The sequence below is a fragment of the Ictalurus furcatus genome, chromosome 7 (assembly GCF_023375685.1).
Source record: "Ictalurus furcatus strain D&B chromosome 7, Billie_1.0, whole genome shotgun sequence".
Lineage (NCBI taxonomy): Eukaryota > Metazoa > Chordata > Actinopteri > Siluriformes > Ictaluridae > Ictalurus > Ictalurus furcatus.
Window position 1 is genome coordinate 3596413 of NC_071261.1, and position 18838 is coordinate 3615250.

Below are 18838 nucleotides of genomic sequence, written 5' to 3' on the forward strand. Positions count from 1 at the left end.
TTTATCTGTGTTCTGCTTCAGTTCTGAGTAAACAGTGTCAGCTCCCTCACTGCTCTTTCCTAATGGGAAACAGTCACTGATTTAGCATTCGCTAAGATAAAACACACATTCTATTAACCCCTTAAACTTCCATAACTACATTACATTTACCTCTATTACCTTCTGTTATTTTAATTTTAGTTACTGAATGATTCGTAGCAGTTACTGAATATGATGCTTTAGGTTGAATAACTGGCAAATAATTAAAGGGTGTAAAGGTAAAATAAAATCTAAAACAGTGGCCATACATAAATTGAAAGAATTTAGTCCCACCTTGTTTTCTCTTTGGCTTCTTTTGGTTTTTCAGTTCAATTTTAGCATAAGTCACATCACTCGGTCCAGCAGCAGCATCTATAAAACAGACAACAGACACAGCTTTGTTTTTCCACTCTTCATGTTTGTGTCACAATCCTGTAGAAAACTTCTACAAATCACACGCTACAACACAGTCCTGAACCAATTACAGTTACCTGTCCAACTGTCCCAGATTCTGAATATAACACAATCAAATGTTTTCCCACAAATGTTTTATTCATAAGCCTAAATGGTCACAGTTATCCACTGGATGATGCAGAAAAAACCCACAAAACTTTGCATAAAAACAAGTACACTTAGTTAGCAGATCAGTTAAGTCTAACCTTTAATCTCGTGTCACACAGATATATTATCCCCATAATGCTGCTATTTTAAGTCAGTGCTTCTTTTTGCGTGGAGTGAATTGCAGCTGTGTGGGATTCACATTAGGTAATTAGTTTGGTCATTTAAGGACATTTCACATCTTGGCCCTGTAGCTCCCCATAGTTGCCTTAGCAGTATATTGGTATATCATGCTGCTGTTGCCAATTCTTCAAAGTATAACAAATTAAAAATCCAGTTTTAGTGACCACACAGGCCCACACCATGGCACTGCCTGTATATTTTATATATATATACAGTGAGGGAAAAAAGTATTTGATCCCCTGCTGATTTTGTATGTTTACCCACTGACAAAGAAATGATCAGTCTATAACTTTAATGGTAGATTTATTTGAACAGTGAGAGACAGAATAACAACAAAAAAATCCAGAAAAACGCACATCAAAAATGTTATAAATTGATTTGCATTTTAATGAGGGAAATAAGTATTTGACCCCTCTGCAAAACATGACTTAGTACTTGGTTTAAAAACCCTTGTTGGCAATCACAGAGGTCAGACGTTTCTTGTAGTTGGCCACCAGGTTTGCACACATCTCAGGAGGGATTTTGTCCCACTCCTCTTTGCAGATCTTCTCCAAATCATTAAGGTTTCGAGGCTGACGTTTGGCAACTCGAACCTTCAGCTCTCTCCACAGATTTTCTATGGGATTAAGGTCTGGAGACTGGCTAGGCCACTCCAGGACCTTAATGTGCTTCTTCTTGAGCCACTCCTTTGTTGCCTTGGCCATGTGTTTTGGGTCATTGTCATGCTGGAATATCCATCCACGACCCATTTTCAATGCCCTGTCTGAGGGAAGGAGGTTTTCACCCAAGATTTGACGGTACATGGCCCTGTCCATCGTCCCTTTGATGCGGTGAAGTTGTCCTGTCCCCTTAGCAGAAAAAAACCCCCAAAGCATAATGTTTCCACCTCCATGTTTGACGGTGGGGATGGTGTTCCAGGGGTCATAGGCAGCATTCCTCCTCCTCCAAACACGGCGAGTTGAGTTGATGCCAAAGAGCTCCATTTTGGTCTCATCTGACCTCAATGCTTTCACCCAGTTGTCCTCAGAATCATTCAGATGTTCATTGGCAAACTTCAGACGGGGATGTATATGTGTTTTCTTGAGCAGCGGACCTTGCGCGCGCTGCAGGATTTCAGTCCTTCACGGCGTAGTGTGTTACCAATTGTTTTCTTGGTGACTATGGTCCCAGCTGCCTTGAGATCACTGACAAGATCCTCCCGTGTAGTTCTGGGCTGATTCCTCACTGTTCTCATGATCAATGCAACTCCACGAGGTGAGATCTTGCATGGAGCCCCAGGCCGAGGGAGATTGACAGTTCTTTTGTGCTTCTTCCATTTGCGAATAATCGCACCAACTGTTGTCCCCTTCTCACCAAGCTGCTTGGCAATGGTCTTGTAGCCCATTCCAGACTTGTGTAGGTCTACAGTCTTGTCCCTGACATCCTTGGAGAGCTCTTTGGTCTTGGCCATGGTGGAGAGTTTGGAATATGACTGATTGATTGCTTCTGTGGACAGGTGTCTTTTATACAGGTAACAAACTGATATTAGGAGCACTCCCTTTAAGAGTGTGCTCCTAATCTCAGCTCGTTACCTGTATAAAAGACACCTGGGAGCCAGAAATCTTTCTGATTGAGAGGGGGTCAAATACTTTTTTCCCTCATTAAAATGCAAATTAATTTATAAAATTTTTGACATGCGTTTTTCTGGATTTTTTTGTTGTTATTCTGTCTCTCACTGTTCAAATACAACTACCATTAAAATTATAGACTGATCATTTCTTTGTCAGTGGGCAAACGTACAAAATCAGCAGAGGATCAAATACTTTTTTCCCTCACTGTATATATATACACACACACACACACACACACTATATGACGAGTGACTGGTTAACCGAGCCACCTAAATGTAATAATATAATAATAGTATTAATAATTAATAATTTAAATCTGACATGACTGGGCAATTTTAATATCTAAACTGGATTATTATGACATCTCACTAGAGAGCTAATTTAGCTAGACTGTTCATCATCCCCCCTTCAAGGTGTTTCAGTTTGCTAATGTTATGAAGCAGCTAGCTAGCTAGTTAATGAGCTAGTTTAGGCATCAAAATGAGCCACATACCAGAAAAACTACAAAGATCACCCAGAGGGTCTGTTAGAACAGGTTACAGTAGAAGATATTGCTTTACTACAGAACTGTCAAATTTATCAACAAAGTGAATCTTTGGTACAAATTTTGAAAGATGTCAGATGAAGTTTTCTGTGCTATAGTCTAGCTGATGATCAGCTCATCCCGAAACTGTCCATGGCCTCATCAACAATGCCCTTTATAAAATTTTATTAAAATACATTTATTGTGAAGGAAAAATACTGGGGAGATATGGAGGCCAAGTGAAGTTGTAAAATGAACAGAACACTATTCCCTAAATGAATTTATGGAGATGTAACTAAAATGTACAGTGAATGGAAAATCACCACGGTTAAAAATTTAGCTGCAACCTGCTGCTTAACCCCTGTTACAATGTCCACGCATTTCTACAGTCTTTGATTTGAGTGATACAAAAATGGTGATAATACTGAAAAGATTATTGAAATACTGTCAAATAATGTCTTAATTATGTCCCAGTTCTGACTTCCAGGCTATTAATCCTTGCCTATTCTCTGGGTGATTTGTATTGATGTGCCTTCATCTGTTTGCACATTTCTAAATCTCTACAAGAGCATTAAGAGTTATTAGAGTTATTTTAAGAGTGTAAATGTAGTAGAAATATCTCGTTTGATGAAGCAATACTGTTATCTGGAGAGACTGTGTATACGCTTTAAGCTCATCTTACCTTTATCTGTGTTCTGCTTCAGTTCTGAGTAAACAGTGTCAGATCCCTCACTGCTCTTTCCTAATGGGAAACAGTCACTGATTTAGCATTCGCTAAGATAAAACACACATTCTATTAACCCCTTAAACTTCCATAACTACATTACATTTACCTCTATTACCTTCTGTTATTTTCATTTTAGTTACTGAATGATTCGTAGCAGTTACTGAATATGATGCTTTAGGTTGAATAACTGGCAAATAATTAAAGGGTTTAAGGGTTAAATGAAATGTAAAACAGTGGTCATACATAAATGGAAAGAATTTAGTCGCACCTTGTTTTCTCTTTGGTTTCTTTTGGTTTTTCAGTTCAATATCAGCATAAGTCACATCACTCAGTCCAGCAGCAGCATCTATAAAAGACAACAGACACAGCTTTGTTTTCTCACTCTTCATGTTTGTATCAGAATCACTAAGCAAACTCTATAATATATGATGCTGTATAACAAATAAAATAAAATAAAAATCCAATTCCACTAGCTACCACACAGGCCTTCTCCATGGCACTACCTCCATGATTCATTATGATGCACTCCGTGTTAATCTTTAATCTATCTGTCTATAAGATTTTTCCCAGAACTTTGCAGGCGTGTTAATAAACATTTGAGCAAAGCATAACCTCTGGTTTCTATTCCAGTAGATTGTATCTTGCAGAAATCCTAATGCTGGTGGTACTGCATTATTTAATATTGCTAAACTAGTTACTGAATTTTCTTTTTTTAAAACACACACACACACACACACACACACACACACACACACACACACACACACACACACACACACACAAACATACACACACACACACAAACATACACACACACACACAAACATACACACACGCACAAACATGAACTAAATGAATGGTTTTAACAAAATCTGTTTCCAGTTGATTTAGTGTGATTGTGAGGCAACACACTAATTGTTTATTCTACTTTTCATCTTCAAATGCTCTGCTCATTAATAAACTATGTATAACCAATTAGTGCAGCGGTAGCTCAGTGGTTCACTCGGCTACTGATCAGAAGATCATGAGTTCAAACCCAAGCACTGCCAAGCTGCCACTGTTGGGTCCTTGAGCAAGGGAAAGACATTGCTGTTTTGAAAGTAAAAGTGTTTATATACTGTGTTGATTGAAAGTCTGTGAATCCTTTAGAATCTTTTTTTAAATATATTTCTGCATAAATATCATCAGATTTTCACAAAAGTCCTAAATAAGAGATAGATAAAGAGAACCCCATTATACAAATGAGACATAAATATTATACTTGGTCATTTATTTATTGAGGAAAATGATCCAGAAATTATTTTACATTATCTTCAAACACCAAAGGCAAAGATTTGACATTAGTTTCATGCAGTATCTTACCATTTTGTGTCTTGTTTCTGTGGACATCCTGTGAGTGGATCATATTGCTGGTTCCAGCTGCAGAATCATCTAGAAGAGAATAAAATAGTCGTTACAGAAACAGAAGCTCTTGCAGTGTTGTGTTGCCAAATCTATCTCTTAGGAGCAAAAATTTAGATATACTTTACCTGTGGTCCTGAAATCAGCATTTTCGTAGATGTTCTCACCATCTTTTAAACAGAAACAATAAAGACTTTAGAGGAAAAGGTTAACTAATGTCAAAAACAAAATCTGGTGTGTTTATTGTTACTGCAGACGGACCTGCAGGCTGATTGGTGTCCTGATTTACTGGAGAAGGAGTCTGATATTCTACACCTTCTCAACAGAGTAAAGCAGTAATACAGGTTAAAACACTGCCTTTACACATAAGTACATTTGGTGAAACATGAAATTAATTTTTCCTCCTTGTTCTATGGACATAAAGAGCTGACCATCAAACCTTTTTTCTTCTTGAAGTGCAGCAGCAGCATCAGTAAGATCATTAAGATGACAAACACGAAGGTCAAACTCAGTCCTATAATTACACCAGTAGATTCAGAATCTGAAGCTAGAAAAAGAAGGGAACCCAAATATTCATTTAAACACTGAATACTGAAATTTTATCTTATTACAAATCTAACTCAAGTAAGAAGACATTGTTTCCTCACCTCTGACTGAAACCCAGCTTTTCGGTGACTCTCCTCTCTCTGGGTGTTTACAGTGGTAGAAACCTTCATCTGACTTTGAGACAGTACTGATGGTCATCTCTCCTGTAGTCTGGGACTGGAGAACTGAATCATCTTTATAGAAATCAACACCAGAATCTGAGATCTTTGAGTTGTGATGTAAACAGCGTAAAGTCAGAGGACGTCCCTCAGTTACAGGATGGACAGGACTCTCCAGGATCACATCACCATCTGTAGGAAAGAGAAAGAAGACACTGAAAACACACAGTGTCTAAAATACAAATATAATTCTAACATTCAGACCTCTATCTAGCTGCTTCATGTGGCATTACTGTATGACCACACTGCTATATTTATGACCAAAAGATTGTAGAAGATGTGACAATAGCATGAAAAAATAATATTTTATTTTACCAAAACACTCCATTGTCTGTAATGAGCACTTTATATCAGGTAAGTTGTTGGCTGTAGCAATATGTGCTAAGCCAAATAAAATATCTGAGCAGTTGTCTGAGACAGCTGTGCAGAGGTTTTATGCTCAGTGTTGTTGTTTGTTGCTTTACTCTTTGGTTTTATGAATAATAAATATCTGCTGCCCATATCTACATATCTACCTAGGATACACAGTTCACTGGCTAGCTTTAGCTCACAAATAATGTCACCACAAATTTCTGTTTCTATTTATAAAGCTAGATAAAGTGATACTGCAGTTTACTTCATACTGCTAGGTTTCTGTAACTAAAGCCCTCAGACTCGTGCCCGTGTACAGAGATGGACCATGTGTTAGATATATATGTAACTGTCTGTGAATGGTAGATGTGGAAATGTCTGTTCTGACTCCAGATCTGTATATATTTTCCCTGGGACTTGGTATGGATCATAAATTATGGTCATAATTATGGCAGCTACAAGAAAGAGCTTACATGACAAACAGATCAATAGGGCCTAGAAATCTACAAAAAACTGCATTGTAGGGAATCACCTGTTATATGGTTGGCGAATCCATGTAACTTTTTGTTTAATATGCAATGTAGCATTAATATGACCCCCAGGCTCCAACTTCCCTTACCTATATTTTTCTAGTATTCTATTTTGCTTGTGGTTCAATGCTGATTTATTTATTTATTTGATTTTTATTTATTTATTTATTTATTTATTTTACAATTATAAGTCACTCAAAGCTCATGTTGAATTCATAAATGAACTGGAGTTAAGTTATAGATTGAATATTATGAATAGAAACATTCACATTAAACCAGTTAGATATATAGAACATGTCTAGGTTTTGTAGCTAATAGTGCTATCCTGCCTGAAACACAAGTAACATCATAAATCTTAAAGAGCATGGACGCAACTTAAGAACTAACTATGAGCGTAGTTATACATTAAAGTTTTCATCATGTATTAAGTTATGTAAATGTACAACTATGCAGTTAAGTTAACCAAGGCAGAGTGATGCAGAGAGACTATCACTTCATTTCGTTACAATACTTGATTTTTTGTAAATGTTAGGTCCAGGTATGTATATTAATCTATTACTGATGAGAACATTGAAGACTCACGGTGCACTGTGATGTTGACAGGATTACTGCGTCCTCCAGATTCAGACTGACACCAGTAAACTCCAGTGTGTGATGTAGAGAGGAAGCTGATGTTACATGAAGATCCTGAAACTGATGAACAATCAGACACTGTCTCACTGTGTGTGTATCCTCTCACTGTCCATCCAGTAGAGTCACTCTGGTCCTCACAGCTCAGTGAGAGAGAGTCAGCAGTAAAGTGTTGAGTTCTGCTGGGATTGATGATCAGAGGCACTGGAGGAGATTCACCTGAAACACACACATTATATATTATGGTTGTGAACAGAACAGATTACACATGGAAAATTAATGATAGATAGATAGGTAAACATCATGAACAATTAAAATGTCATCACTGAGCATGTAAAATAAAGCAATATGCTGAAAAAAAAATAGATAGTATGTACTTGTCTTATCTTCAAAGAAATTTTCAAATAAAAAATGTCAAAAGCAAAAAAATACACGAGTGTCATACAGTGTTAATCCTTTAAAGTCTGAGAAAACAGCAGTGAGTTCAGATTTAGTAACTACAAACCTTTCCTAGTAGTTACTGAACACGGTGTAGGATGAGTAACTGAATAATAAACTGTCAGTTTAAAGAGTTAATTCTCACTATTTATGAACAATATACATTATGCTGACACATGTTTATAAATCATCAAGTAATTAGATTTTAGTAATTCACTGGTCATTACTGGAGTTTATAAAATGCTCCTGAAACAGTCTCAGATAATAATGATTACACAACTGTAAAAGTTTCAGATTTTTGCTTCAGTTTGTTTCAGTAAAAGTTTCAGTTTCCCAATTTATTTATCTGCTGTCCTTCCATCCCCCCTACACCCACACAAACACACACACACACACACACACACACACACACACACACACACACACAAGCACACACACACCATTGATGTTGATTTATTTCCTCACCAGTGATCCACAGTGGCTGTAGGTTACTGTCCCGTGTGTGAAAGACTGGTTCTCCTCTCTCTGCTCTGCACATATAAACTCCTGTGTGCTTCACAGTAACAGGACTGAGAGTGTAGGAGCCTCCAGATCCTCTGCTGCTGTCTGAAAGGAGCGCTGTACTGTACCTGAGGGAACCCTGACTGTCTCTGGAGGGAACCTCTGTGTACCAGCTGAATGTCCAGCCTGTAGAGGAGTGTTTAACCTCACAGCTTAGAGTCACTGAGTCTCCTTCAGTCAGCCAGCACAGTGGAGACACACTCACTACTGCCTCTGCTGCATCTGATGGACAACAAATGTAAAATAAAATAAAATAAAATCATACAGAGTGGTAATATTTTTACATATAATTAATGACAAGATAAAACAAACTCACACACTCACCTGATACAATGAGTGTAACAGCATCACTGATCTCTGATCTCTGATAGTCACTGCTTCTCCACCCTATGCAGGTGTATTCACCACTGTCATCATTTCTAACTGAGCTGAAGCTGAACTCCTGTGTTGTGCGGGATGGGTAGAGTGTGTAATCTTTCTTATACCAGCTGTATATCCACTCAGTGTCTCCTCCTCCCTGTATTTCACATCTGAGAGTCACAGTCTCTCCTCTGAACACATGTTTATCAGGCTTTATGGTCACCACAGCTTTAGGACTCTCTGTAAGAAAATTACACTGCTATAATACACAGATTAGATCTCAGCAGTATTATTACATCAGAAAGAACATTTATAGATGGAATTCTGAAGATAACCACATTCAGTGCACATAAATCATCTGTACATTATCAAACCATCATTTAATTACAACTGAACAACTGAAATAATGATGCACAAATAACCTTTTTCACTTCCTCCAAAATACTCAAATTTCTTATTTAAACTAAATAAACTCATTGCAAAATTCAGAACTAATAAAGTATTTTAGTATAATTATGATATTTCAATGTATTTCACTAATTATATTATCATATTAGCATTTTTGTTTATAATAATATAATATTTATTTTTGTTAAGTATATATATATATATATATATATATATATATATATATATATATATATATATATAAGTGACAGTTTTCAGTGTGAAGTCAGCAAAATAAGAGATTAAACTAAAAGTTTATTTAAATATTTATTTATTCTTCCACACTAATCGGTCGGCTTATTAAGGAGAGGTGTGCTGTGACTTTTCAAAGTGATCAGAATTCCGGTATTCCCAGTACGGAAGCTCAAAGTGACCAAAATTCCCATTGACTTGCATTACAAATTTTTGACTGTTATAACTCGTTGAGCTTTCAAGCTACTTCCAAGAAACTAGGCACAGTCCCTCAGGTCGATCAGACTGGTCAGGCTCTATTTTTCCGAACCGAATGGACTTCCGGTATTCCCGTTACGGGCGCTGAAAATTCCCCAAAAAACCCTGTGTCTTACATTGAGGGAATGTTCAAAGCCTGGCTCCAACTGTCAAAACTCACACACACCTGAGTACACACGGCCTGAAGCCTAAAAGTATTGGAATGTTATGCTAGCAGCATGCTCATTCATGCTAGCAAAATGCTAATTCATGCTAGCAGCATGGTAAAAAATGCTAACAACATGGTAAGTCATGCTAGCAACAAGCTAATTAATGCTAGCAACATGCTAATTCATGTTAGCAGTGTACTAATACTAATTGACCATAGCAACCACCCAGAACACCCAACAACCATCTAGCAAGCACCCAGAACACCCTAGCAATTGCCTAGCATCATGTTAGCAATCGCCTAACAACCACCCAGAACACTCTAGCAACCACCTAGCAACCACCCTAGCAACTGCCTTGCAACACCCTAATAACTGCCTAATACACCCTAGCAACTGCATAGAAACACCCTAATAACCGCCTAGAACACCCTAGCAACTGCCTAGCATCACCCTAGCAACCGTCTAGCAACCACCTAGAACACCATAGCAGCCAATTAGCAACACCCTAGCAACCACCACACAACAGCCTAGCAACCACCCAGAACATTTTCTACCAAAGCTAAACTAGTGTTGTTCCACTTGCTTTCCAGCTCACCTCACACCAGCCCTGCTCAGCCGTGCTCACACTGTCTCTCTCTAACTTTAATAACATGATGTAGCTGAAAGAGTTCTCTGTATGTAGCTGTGTACATGTTGCTATATTGTGACTCTGCTCACATGTTGTTTATATGTTCAGTGTTGTGCAGAATCACTTAACAGAAAGTCTCTTACTCACCAGTAACGTTTACCCAGAGTGCATCACTGTAGTGTGTGTAGTAGACTGGGTTTCCTCTTCCAGCTCTGCACTTGTACTGACCCCCATCAGAGACACTAACTGATCTGATGTAGATGTAGGAGTGTGTTTCAGTCTCAGTCTCAGTGCTCTGTGTGGGTTTGATCCAGTAAAACTTCCATCCAGCAGACTGCGGCGTCATTGTACAGGACAGAGTCACTGAGTTTCCTGTCAGTACAGCTCCTTTAAGGTCTGATGTGAGTTCAGGTTTAGGTTTTTCTGTTAGAAATGAAACACAAGTTCAGGATGTGAAGTCTTTACTACACTAATCACTTCTACAGTAAAACAGTATTACTCTCTCTGTGATGACGCTAAACATCTTATGACTACTTTCAAATTATTTTACAATTTTCAGTTAGTAAAATGATGAGAATGAAAATAGGGATATTAAATGTAAAGCTTCACTGAGATTGAAGTGAGGGTCAGAAAATAACTGCTGTGTGATGATGCAGATCTCTAATCTCTCTAATCAATTTATTTTTATGGGTGAATAGAGTAGGGTTGCAGCGGTATGAGATTTGAACGGTACGATAACCGTCTCAGAAAATATAACGGTTTCACAGTATTACACATTATTATTATTATTATTATTATTATTATTATTATTATTATTATTATTATTACTACCACTACTACTACTACTACTGGTATTATTGTTATTATTATTATTATTATTATTATTATTATTATTATTATTTACATTGACCCTTGAAGGAATAAAAACAGAAGAATTTTTGTTTGAACAAACACTTTTATAATTGAAACTTGAAACCATATGTGTAAAAATAAATAAATAAAACAAATCCCTTGTGAAAATAAATTAAATAATAAGACATCTCCCATTTGAACAAAAGAAATTAGGAGGAAAAAAGGAGCAGGACCTGCTGTGGCTTTGTTTGGAATTATTTTCGCTGGTGAAAAAGAACAAAAACAGACAATATTGAGTCTAAAATGTAAGTCACTTAATATTAGCTTATTGTTTACGTTAGCGTAGCATGCTAAATTAACTACTAAATGAAAAATCACATCAGCTGTGTGAGCTTTAAAAATAATGTCCTGTGATTATTAACATATACTTTAGGTGTGTAACAGCGCAGCCAGACTGCTCTCTCTCTCTCTCTCTCTCTCACTCTCTCTCACACACACACACACACACACACACAGATCAAAGTCAGTAACCATATGTCAATCAACGTATTTTTATGCAAATTTTGGGATATTTCATAAAAAATGCTGGATGGAAACATCAGATACAAATAAAATCTCCAAAATGCGCATTAAAAAAATTGTGTTCAATTGAGGCAGATAATATTTCTATTTGATAAAACGTGCACATAAACTACGATGGAAACACATTTACCGAATAAATTCCTCGATGCGCATCAAAAAGTCATGTGACTTTTTCTCAACATATCATTGGATTGAATAATTGGCTGATGTGATTGGATGTGATTGGATATTCCAGCTTATAACCAGCAAACACAGAACGTTCCCCTCACAAAAGCATACGGTTCCCGTTTTTTGGAAACCGAATAACGTTCTAGGAACATTTTCTGTAGGTTATTTTTTATGTAAACAAAAACTAGCCTTCCCAGAACGTTGCAGGTTTTTTTGTAACAACCTAAAGAGAACCTACACAGAACATCCTCTAATTGTTATTTTTAGATCAATTTAGATAATTGACATTTCCTACAAGCACTGGCAGATCCAGGGGTGGGGCCAGATGACTACTGGCCGGCCCCAGATGAAATCTGATTGGCCCCTTGAAGTTCCCCATCCTGTCAATCATCTCTGATCTACGTCAGAGCGCTCCATCAGCTGAATCGCTTTGTTTTAAATTCAACTCGCGTAACCGTCTCTTTCTGCTACATCTCCTAATGGCAGGGGTATAGACAGTGCGGTTTATCGTCCTCGTCCACTTAAGCTTCGATGGTAAATACCTATTCAACACTTTAACTAACATCTCAAAGGACATTAGTGTCACTGTCACTTAACTTCTCTTTGTCTAACGTTAGGAAGCTAGTTAGCTACAACAGCACACTAGATAGTTTATTAGATAGTTACCTAGGCTAAGCAATGTTGGATGGTAGCTAGCTAGCTGGCTAATTAGTTAGGTTTCACAGATTAGTTCACAGTTGCACAGTTCAGGGAAGTAAAGTATAGAGACTGACAAATAAAACTATAATGTTTGGTCATGCCACACAGCCACAGACATTAACTGTTGGGAATAAAATTAATGCTGTGTCCCGTATAAGTGTCAGCTGGGAAGTGCACAGAGACTTCAGCGCTGACATGAATGGAACACAGCAAAGTGCTAACGTTAATCAGTGACGATCTTTTGATGAGTCACTTTATCAAAATCACTTCATATCACGACGCTGCACTTGAGCTATAATCAGTGAATTTGTCTCGTTGCTCAGTATAAATATATAAACATTTTTAAAAATGAATAAATTAATCTGAGAACCAAACTGCAGACAATTAAGTGTATTTTATTTTTCATTAAGAAGATTTATGACAAAATACACAAAATAAGTTTTAAAATCCAATGCATGTCTTCTTTTCATGTTAATTTATATTTTTAAGAAGATTTAGATTTTTTTTGGTGTTGTGTGTAACATCAGATCACTAGACACAGCCATGCACAGACTTCATGATATTAAAGGCCTGTATAGTAAAGTTTATTTATTTATTTAATTGTTCATCTAATTCTGATCTAAATCTTACTTAAGTTGCCTTTTAAAAAATATATAAATATATATATTTGTTAAATTTGCAGATGACGCTGGTGGAAGAAATGAACCTGTATTTTCAAGTGTAAAAGTCCCGAGTCCCCACACAGTGCTTTCAGCCTCTGTACGCCCTAGTCAGCTGGTATGTTTGTACCTACAGTGCTGCTTGAACTTTTGTAAACCATTTAGAATTTTCTATTTCTGCATAAATATTACATAACAGTACATTATCGTATACATGGCCAGTAAAATGTGTAAATAATGGCAGAAGGTACACCCGTGGCATCTAATGTTTTATTTTATTCCATGGATATTCAAAAGAATGTAGTAAAAAAATTAAAACAAAAGGTGTCCTCTTTGCAGAAAACCAGAATATGGTCACCCCAACTTTTGTGATGTAATGTTACCTGCATCAGGGACAGTGAGCTTTTATTTATTTATTTATTTATTTATTTGTTTATTTTATTTTATTTTATTTTATTTAAACAGATCCAAACATTGGACATGATTTTAAACTCTAAAATAAGCTATAAATAAAAGTATTTTAGATCATATTGCTTTTCTCTTGACTTTATTTACATACTTGACCTTGAAGTAATCTAAAAGTAATCAGATTACATTACTTTCATATTGTGATACTTGGATTACGTTACTGATTACATTTTTAGGAAGTTATTTGTAACTGTAAAGGAATACATTTTTAAAGTAACCCTCCTGACCCTGATGATGTCACATGAATGAAGTCATGTATTTTCTATCAAGCACTTCCACTGCAAGGCCTCAGTAATATAACTTGCGTTCACTTATCAATCCAGAAAAACATGCAGAATCATGACAGTAGCATCAGATTGACTATTAGGTGAAGAACATGTTTCTTATACATCAATTATTTCCTAACAATTTAAAATTCAGTTAAAGGTGAAATGATGTTCCACCAATCAGACTGACTAATAAGTGATGATTCCTGTCTTAACCAGTAATGAAGAGAATTAGTCTTTAAGATGTGAAAAAAAAAGAGTAAAATTAAGAGTAAACAGACAGAAGGAAGCTGTAAAGTTATTGTAATGAGACTCAGTTACAGTGTAGCTCATTGAAAAATAATCTGGAAGAAAGCTGAAAGCTGAAATTATTGATATACTTTACATATAATAAAGTAAAATTAATAGCATATTATAACAAAAAATAATAACATAAACTCACACACTCACCTGATACAGTGAGTGTAACAGCAGCACTGATCTCTGATCTCTGAGAGTCACTTCTCCTCCCTCTGCAGGTGTATTCACCACTGTCAGAGTCTGTAACTGAACTGATGCTGAACTGCTGTGTTGTGTGGTGACGGTACTCTTTATCATTCTTATACCAGCTGTATGTCCACTCAGTGTCTCCTCCTTGCTGTATGTTACATCTGAGAGTCACTTTCTCTCCTCTGTACACCTGTGTATCAGGCATTATAATCACCACAGGTTTAGGTCTCACTGTGTTAAAAAAAAGAAAGAAAATCAGTACTTCTTTATGTATGAAGTAATTCCCAACAGCATTATTGAAATGAGTAGTAAGATTTTAAAATGGAATACAGTATATCTGCCACATGTAAATGATTAAGTTCTGTCAAAGGTGGACTGAGTCATTTTAACAATCACTACTAATAAAGTAAATGTAGATCACAGTCAGGAAAACTGACTCAAACCTAAAATTAATCGAGTTACTGTTCTGATCATTTTCAGGGGTCTCAAACTCCCGGCCCGGGGGCCACTTCAGGCCCGCCTTCCCCTCAGTCCGGCCCGTGACGGGATGTAAAAAAACACAATATAATCTGGCCCGCCAAATCGAATGATATTTTATAGCGCTTCCATGCCAATTCAAGCTACCCTTTTGAAATAATTAAAATAAAAACACATTTCTGTTTTATTTTTTTTAAATGCATTCCGTTTGTTATGGTAAAGGTCAAAGTTGGCCAAAATGCACGCAAGGTGCTGAAGAACAAAAATGTTGCTGTCAAAATCAAAACGTAAGGTGGATGATGAGCACAGACTGTTTCAAGAAAGATGGACTACCCAGTATTTTTTTTGTTTAGTGTAATAGAAATGCTGCCTGCCTGATAGGCAACAAAAAAGTTGCAGTTTTAAAGGAATATAATATCAAGCGTCATTATTGGACTAAACAAGGAGAGCAGTATGAGAAGTATGGGGGAGATGAGAAGGAAACACGAGCCACAGCTACAGAGAGGATTTATATCTCAGTAAAGTATTTTTCATAAAGCCAAAAAGCTAGCTGATACTGCAGTAGAGGCAGGTTATGTGGTGAGTGAATTAATCGCCAAAGCCGGAAAGCTTTCACTGAAGGCCCGTTTCTGAAGGACTGCATGATGAAAGTTGCGGTTATTTTATGTCCAGAAATAAAGAGCTTGTTCAACAATATAGCGCTATCGGCTAACACGGTGGTGCAGCAGATCAGCGAGTTATCAAGTGACATTTATGATCACTTATGTGATTAAGTTAAAGCTTTCACTGCATACTCTGTGGCTCTTGATGAAAGCACAGATAAAACTGACAATGCTCAGCTCGTAATTTTCATAAGGGGTATTAATGAGACGTTCGAAGTGACAGAAGAGTTGCTAAGTTTTTGTCCAATGCAAGGCCGCACCACATCCGAAGATATTTTTCAGGAGCCGTGTGACGCGTTTGAGTGTGGTCGTTTACCATGGAGTCGACTGGTAGGCATTACAACTGACGGAGTCCCATCTATGACAGGCAGAAAAAAACAGACTGGTTGCGCTGGTACAAAGATAATTAGAAGAGGAAAAAGCAGGTCCAGCAGTTGTTCTGCACTGCATTATACACCAACAGGCACTGTGCAGCAAGTGCCTGAAATATGAACATGTCATGTCTGTTGTCCTGAAATGTATTAATTATATCAGATCCAGGGGTCTGCAGCACCGCCAGTTCAGGGCCTTTTTGTAAGAAATTGAGTCAGCATATGGTGATGTACTTTACTTTACTGAGGTGCGCTGGCTCAGCAGGGGAAATATCCTGAAGAGATTCTTTGAGTTAAGAACAGAGGTGAAGAGATTCATGGAAGATGGCTGAATGGATGTTCATGAATTTGATGATCCAAAATGGGTGATGGATCTTGCCTTCCTAGTGGACATAACATGAGCTAAACATCCTTAACCTGAAGCTCCAGGGCCCTGATCAGCTCATCACAGCAGCTTATGAAAATGTGAAAGCCTTCTCCATAAAACTGAGATTGTGGAAATGTCAAGTTTCTGCAAAAAACCTTAGCCATTTCCCATCATGCAGATCTCTTGTGGAGGAGGGCACATCATTCCCTGGTGATAAATATACATCTGCTATTGACAACCTACTGCAGGAATTCGATGAGCGCTTTGCTGATTTCAAGGCACACCGTGACACATTCCAGCTGTTTGCAGACCCGTTCTCAGTCGATGTGCAGAGTGTCCCAAGTGTCTTGCAAATGGAACTTATTGACTTGCAGTGTAACAGTGAACTAAAAACTAAATTCAGGGAGGCACAGGGAAAAGCAGATCTCATTGGACCATTTCTGAGAGACTTGCCTCCATCCTTCCCAGAACTGTTAAAAATGTCCAGTCGGTTATTGTGCCTTTTTGGAAGCACATATCTGTGTGAAAAACGTTTCTCAACAATGAACTTTAATAAATGCAAGTACAGGTCCAGGATTACTGACGCCCATCTTGAAGCTGTACTTAGGGTTTCGACTACAACCTCTACAATCTGGGCAAATGTATCTCAATTGAAGATGTGATGACCTATGAGATGACAGTACCAAAAGTGGCCCCAGGGCAATTTGAGTTTGAGACCCCTGATTTAGATCTTTTTCACTACTGATTCATGTTTGAGTTACAGTGTGTTTTCCATCCTGTTTTCCTGAATATTCATCTTTAGGAACACTGAGTGACAGCAAGGGAACAAGAAACTAAAGGTAAAAGATACACGATAATGCTAGAAATAACTGACTGAGTATAATTTAATCACAGTTTTAACAGGTCTATTTAATAAAAAGAAGAACAAATAGTGCTAGAATACAATAATTCTGATTTACACATCCTTACTCATCACTGCATGTCTGCACACACACACACACACACACACACACCCCTGTTATTAATCTCTCTCATTCTTTCAGATTCTACAGCCTCTTAAGCGTGGGTCACACTGCACAGATAGACGCTGACAATCCCCATCTTTTAAAAGTCGGTTGTTGGGATTTAGAATGTTGGGAAACATGACGGTCATGTTCACACTGCCCCAACACACACCAACAAACTATTTTATGGACAGTCAGACTGGTTTAAAAGTGGATGATCCTTTTACCAAAATGAAACACAAGTTCAGGATGTGAAGTCTTTACTCCACTAATCACTTCTACAGTAAAACAGTATTACTCTCTCTGTGATGTCACTAAACATCTTATGACTACTTTCAAATTATTTTACAATTTTCAGTTAGTAAAATGATGAGAATGAAAATAGGGATATTAAATGTATCATCAGCTGTGTGAGCTTTAAAAATAATGTCCTACGATTATTTTTATATACTGTAGGTGTGTAACAGCACAGCCAGACTGCTCACACTCACACTCACACACACACACACACACACACACACACACAGATCAGGGTCAGTAGCCACGTTTATACGAATAAAATCTCCAAAATGTGCATTAAAAAAATTATGTGCTCAATTGAGGTGGATGATATTTTTATTTGATAAGAAAACGTGCACATAAACTACGATGGAACACATTTACTGAATGAATTCCTCAACAAATCATGTGATTGGATATTCAGCACATGCTGCCAACTTATACTCAGCAAAACAGAACGTTCCCCTCAGGTTAGCATATGGTTCCCGTTTTATTTTGGGAACCAAATAACGTTCTAAGAACGTTTTCTGTAGGTCATTTTTTTAGTAACCAAAAACACTTAATTCCTACATCTTTTATTAGAAATTGTATTATAATAAGTTACTGTGATTTGCAGTCAGTGTTTATTAAAGCGAGCTCACTGACAGCATTAGAGCATCTAACATACTGTGTTCTATACAAAATACACCTCTACACTTTTCACTGTTAATGGAATAAACAATATGTGAGATAAAACACACTCACCTGATACAGTCAGTGTAACACTATCACTGGTCTGTGTGTATTTAGGGTCTGATGACTTTGTTCCTTTACATGTATAATAACCTTTATCAGAGTCTTTAATATCAGTGATTGTGTGTGTTTTCTTTCCTGCAGCATCACTGAGTTCTTCATTATTTCTATACCAGAGGTAACGCCAGGATTCTCCAGTCTGTATCGCACATGTGAGAGTGACGGTTTCCCCAATGAACACACGCTCAGCTGGCTGTACTTTCACTACAGGCTTTGGTCTCGCTATAGAAACATAGCAAAACATTTTAAACACATACAGAATCAATTAAACATATAATATAGTTACATAATTACACAATTATAATACTTCTTTAAACAATTACTGAAACAGTAAAATAATTTCATTTTCACCATCTTCCTTTAAGTCTGTAGTGA

General features: G+C 37.1%; 1 protein-coding gene across 1 annotated transcript in view; it reads right to left on the bottom strand.

Moving 5' to 3' along the window:
* LOC128609491 (Fc receptor-like protein 5) overlaps nt 1-18838 on the bottom strand; it is a 25028-nt gene continuing 6190 nt past the window's right edge. The window contains exons 6-19 of the mRNA XM_053627971.1: nt 18416-18685; nt 14473-14742; nt 10476-10751; nt 8619-8894; nt 8199-8516; nt 7248-7514; nt 5668-5916; nt 5460-5567; nt 5282-5335; nt 5149-5190; nt 4982-5050; nt 3888-3965; nt 3575-3634; nt 1-390 (exon numbers count right to left, since the gene is read on the bottom strand). Of these exons, the coding sequence (XP_053483946.1) occupies nt 122-390; nt 3575-3634; nt 3888-3965; nt 4982-5050; nt 5149-5190; nt 5282-5335; nt 5460-5567; nt 5668-5916; nt 7248-7514; nt 8199-8516; nt 8619-8894; nt 10476-10751; nt 14473-14742; nt 18416-18685 (2606 nt within the window). The 3' untranslated portion in view covers nt 1-121. The remainder of the gene's footprint in view (nt 391-3574; nt 3635-3887; nt 3966-4981; nt 5051-5148; nt 5191-5281; nt 5336-5459; nt 5568-5667; nt 5917-7247; nt 7515-8198; nt 8517-8618; nt 8895-10475; nt 10752-14472; nt 14743-18415; nt 18686-18838) is intronic.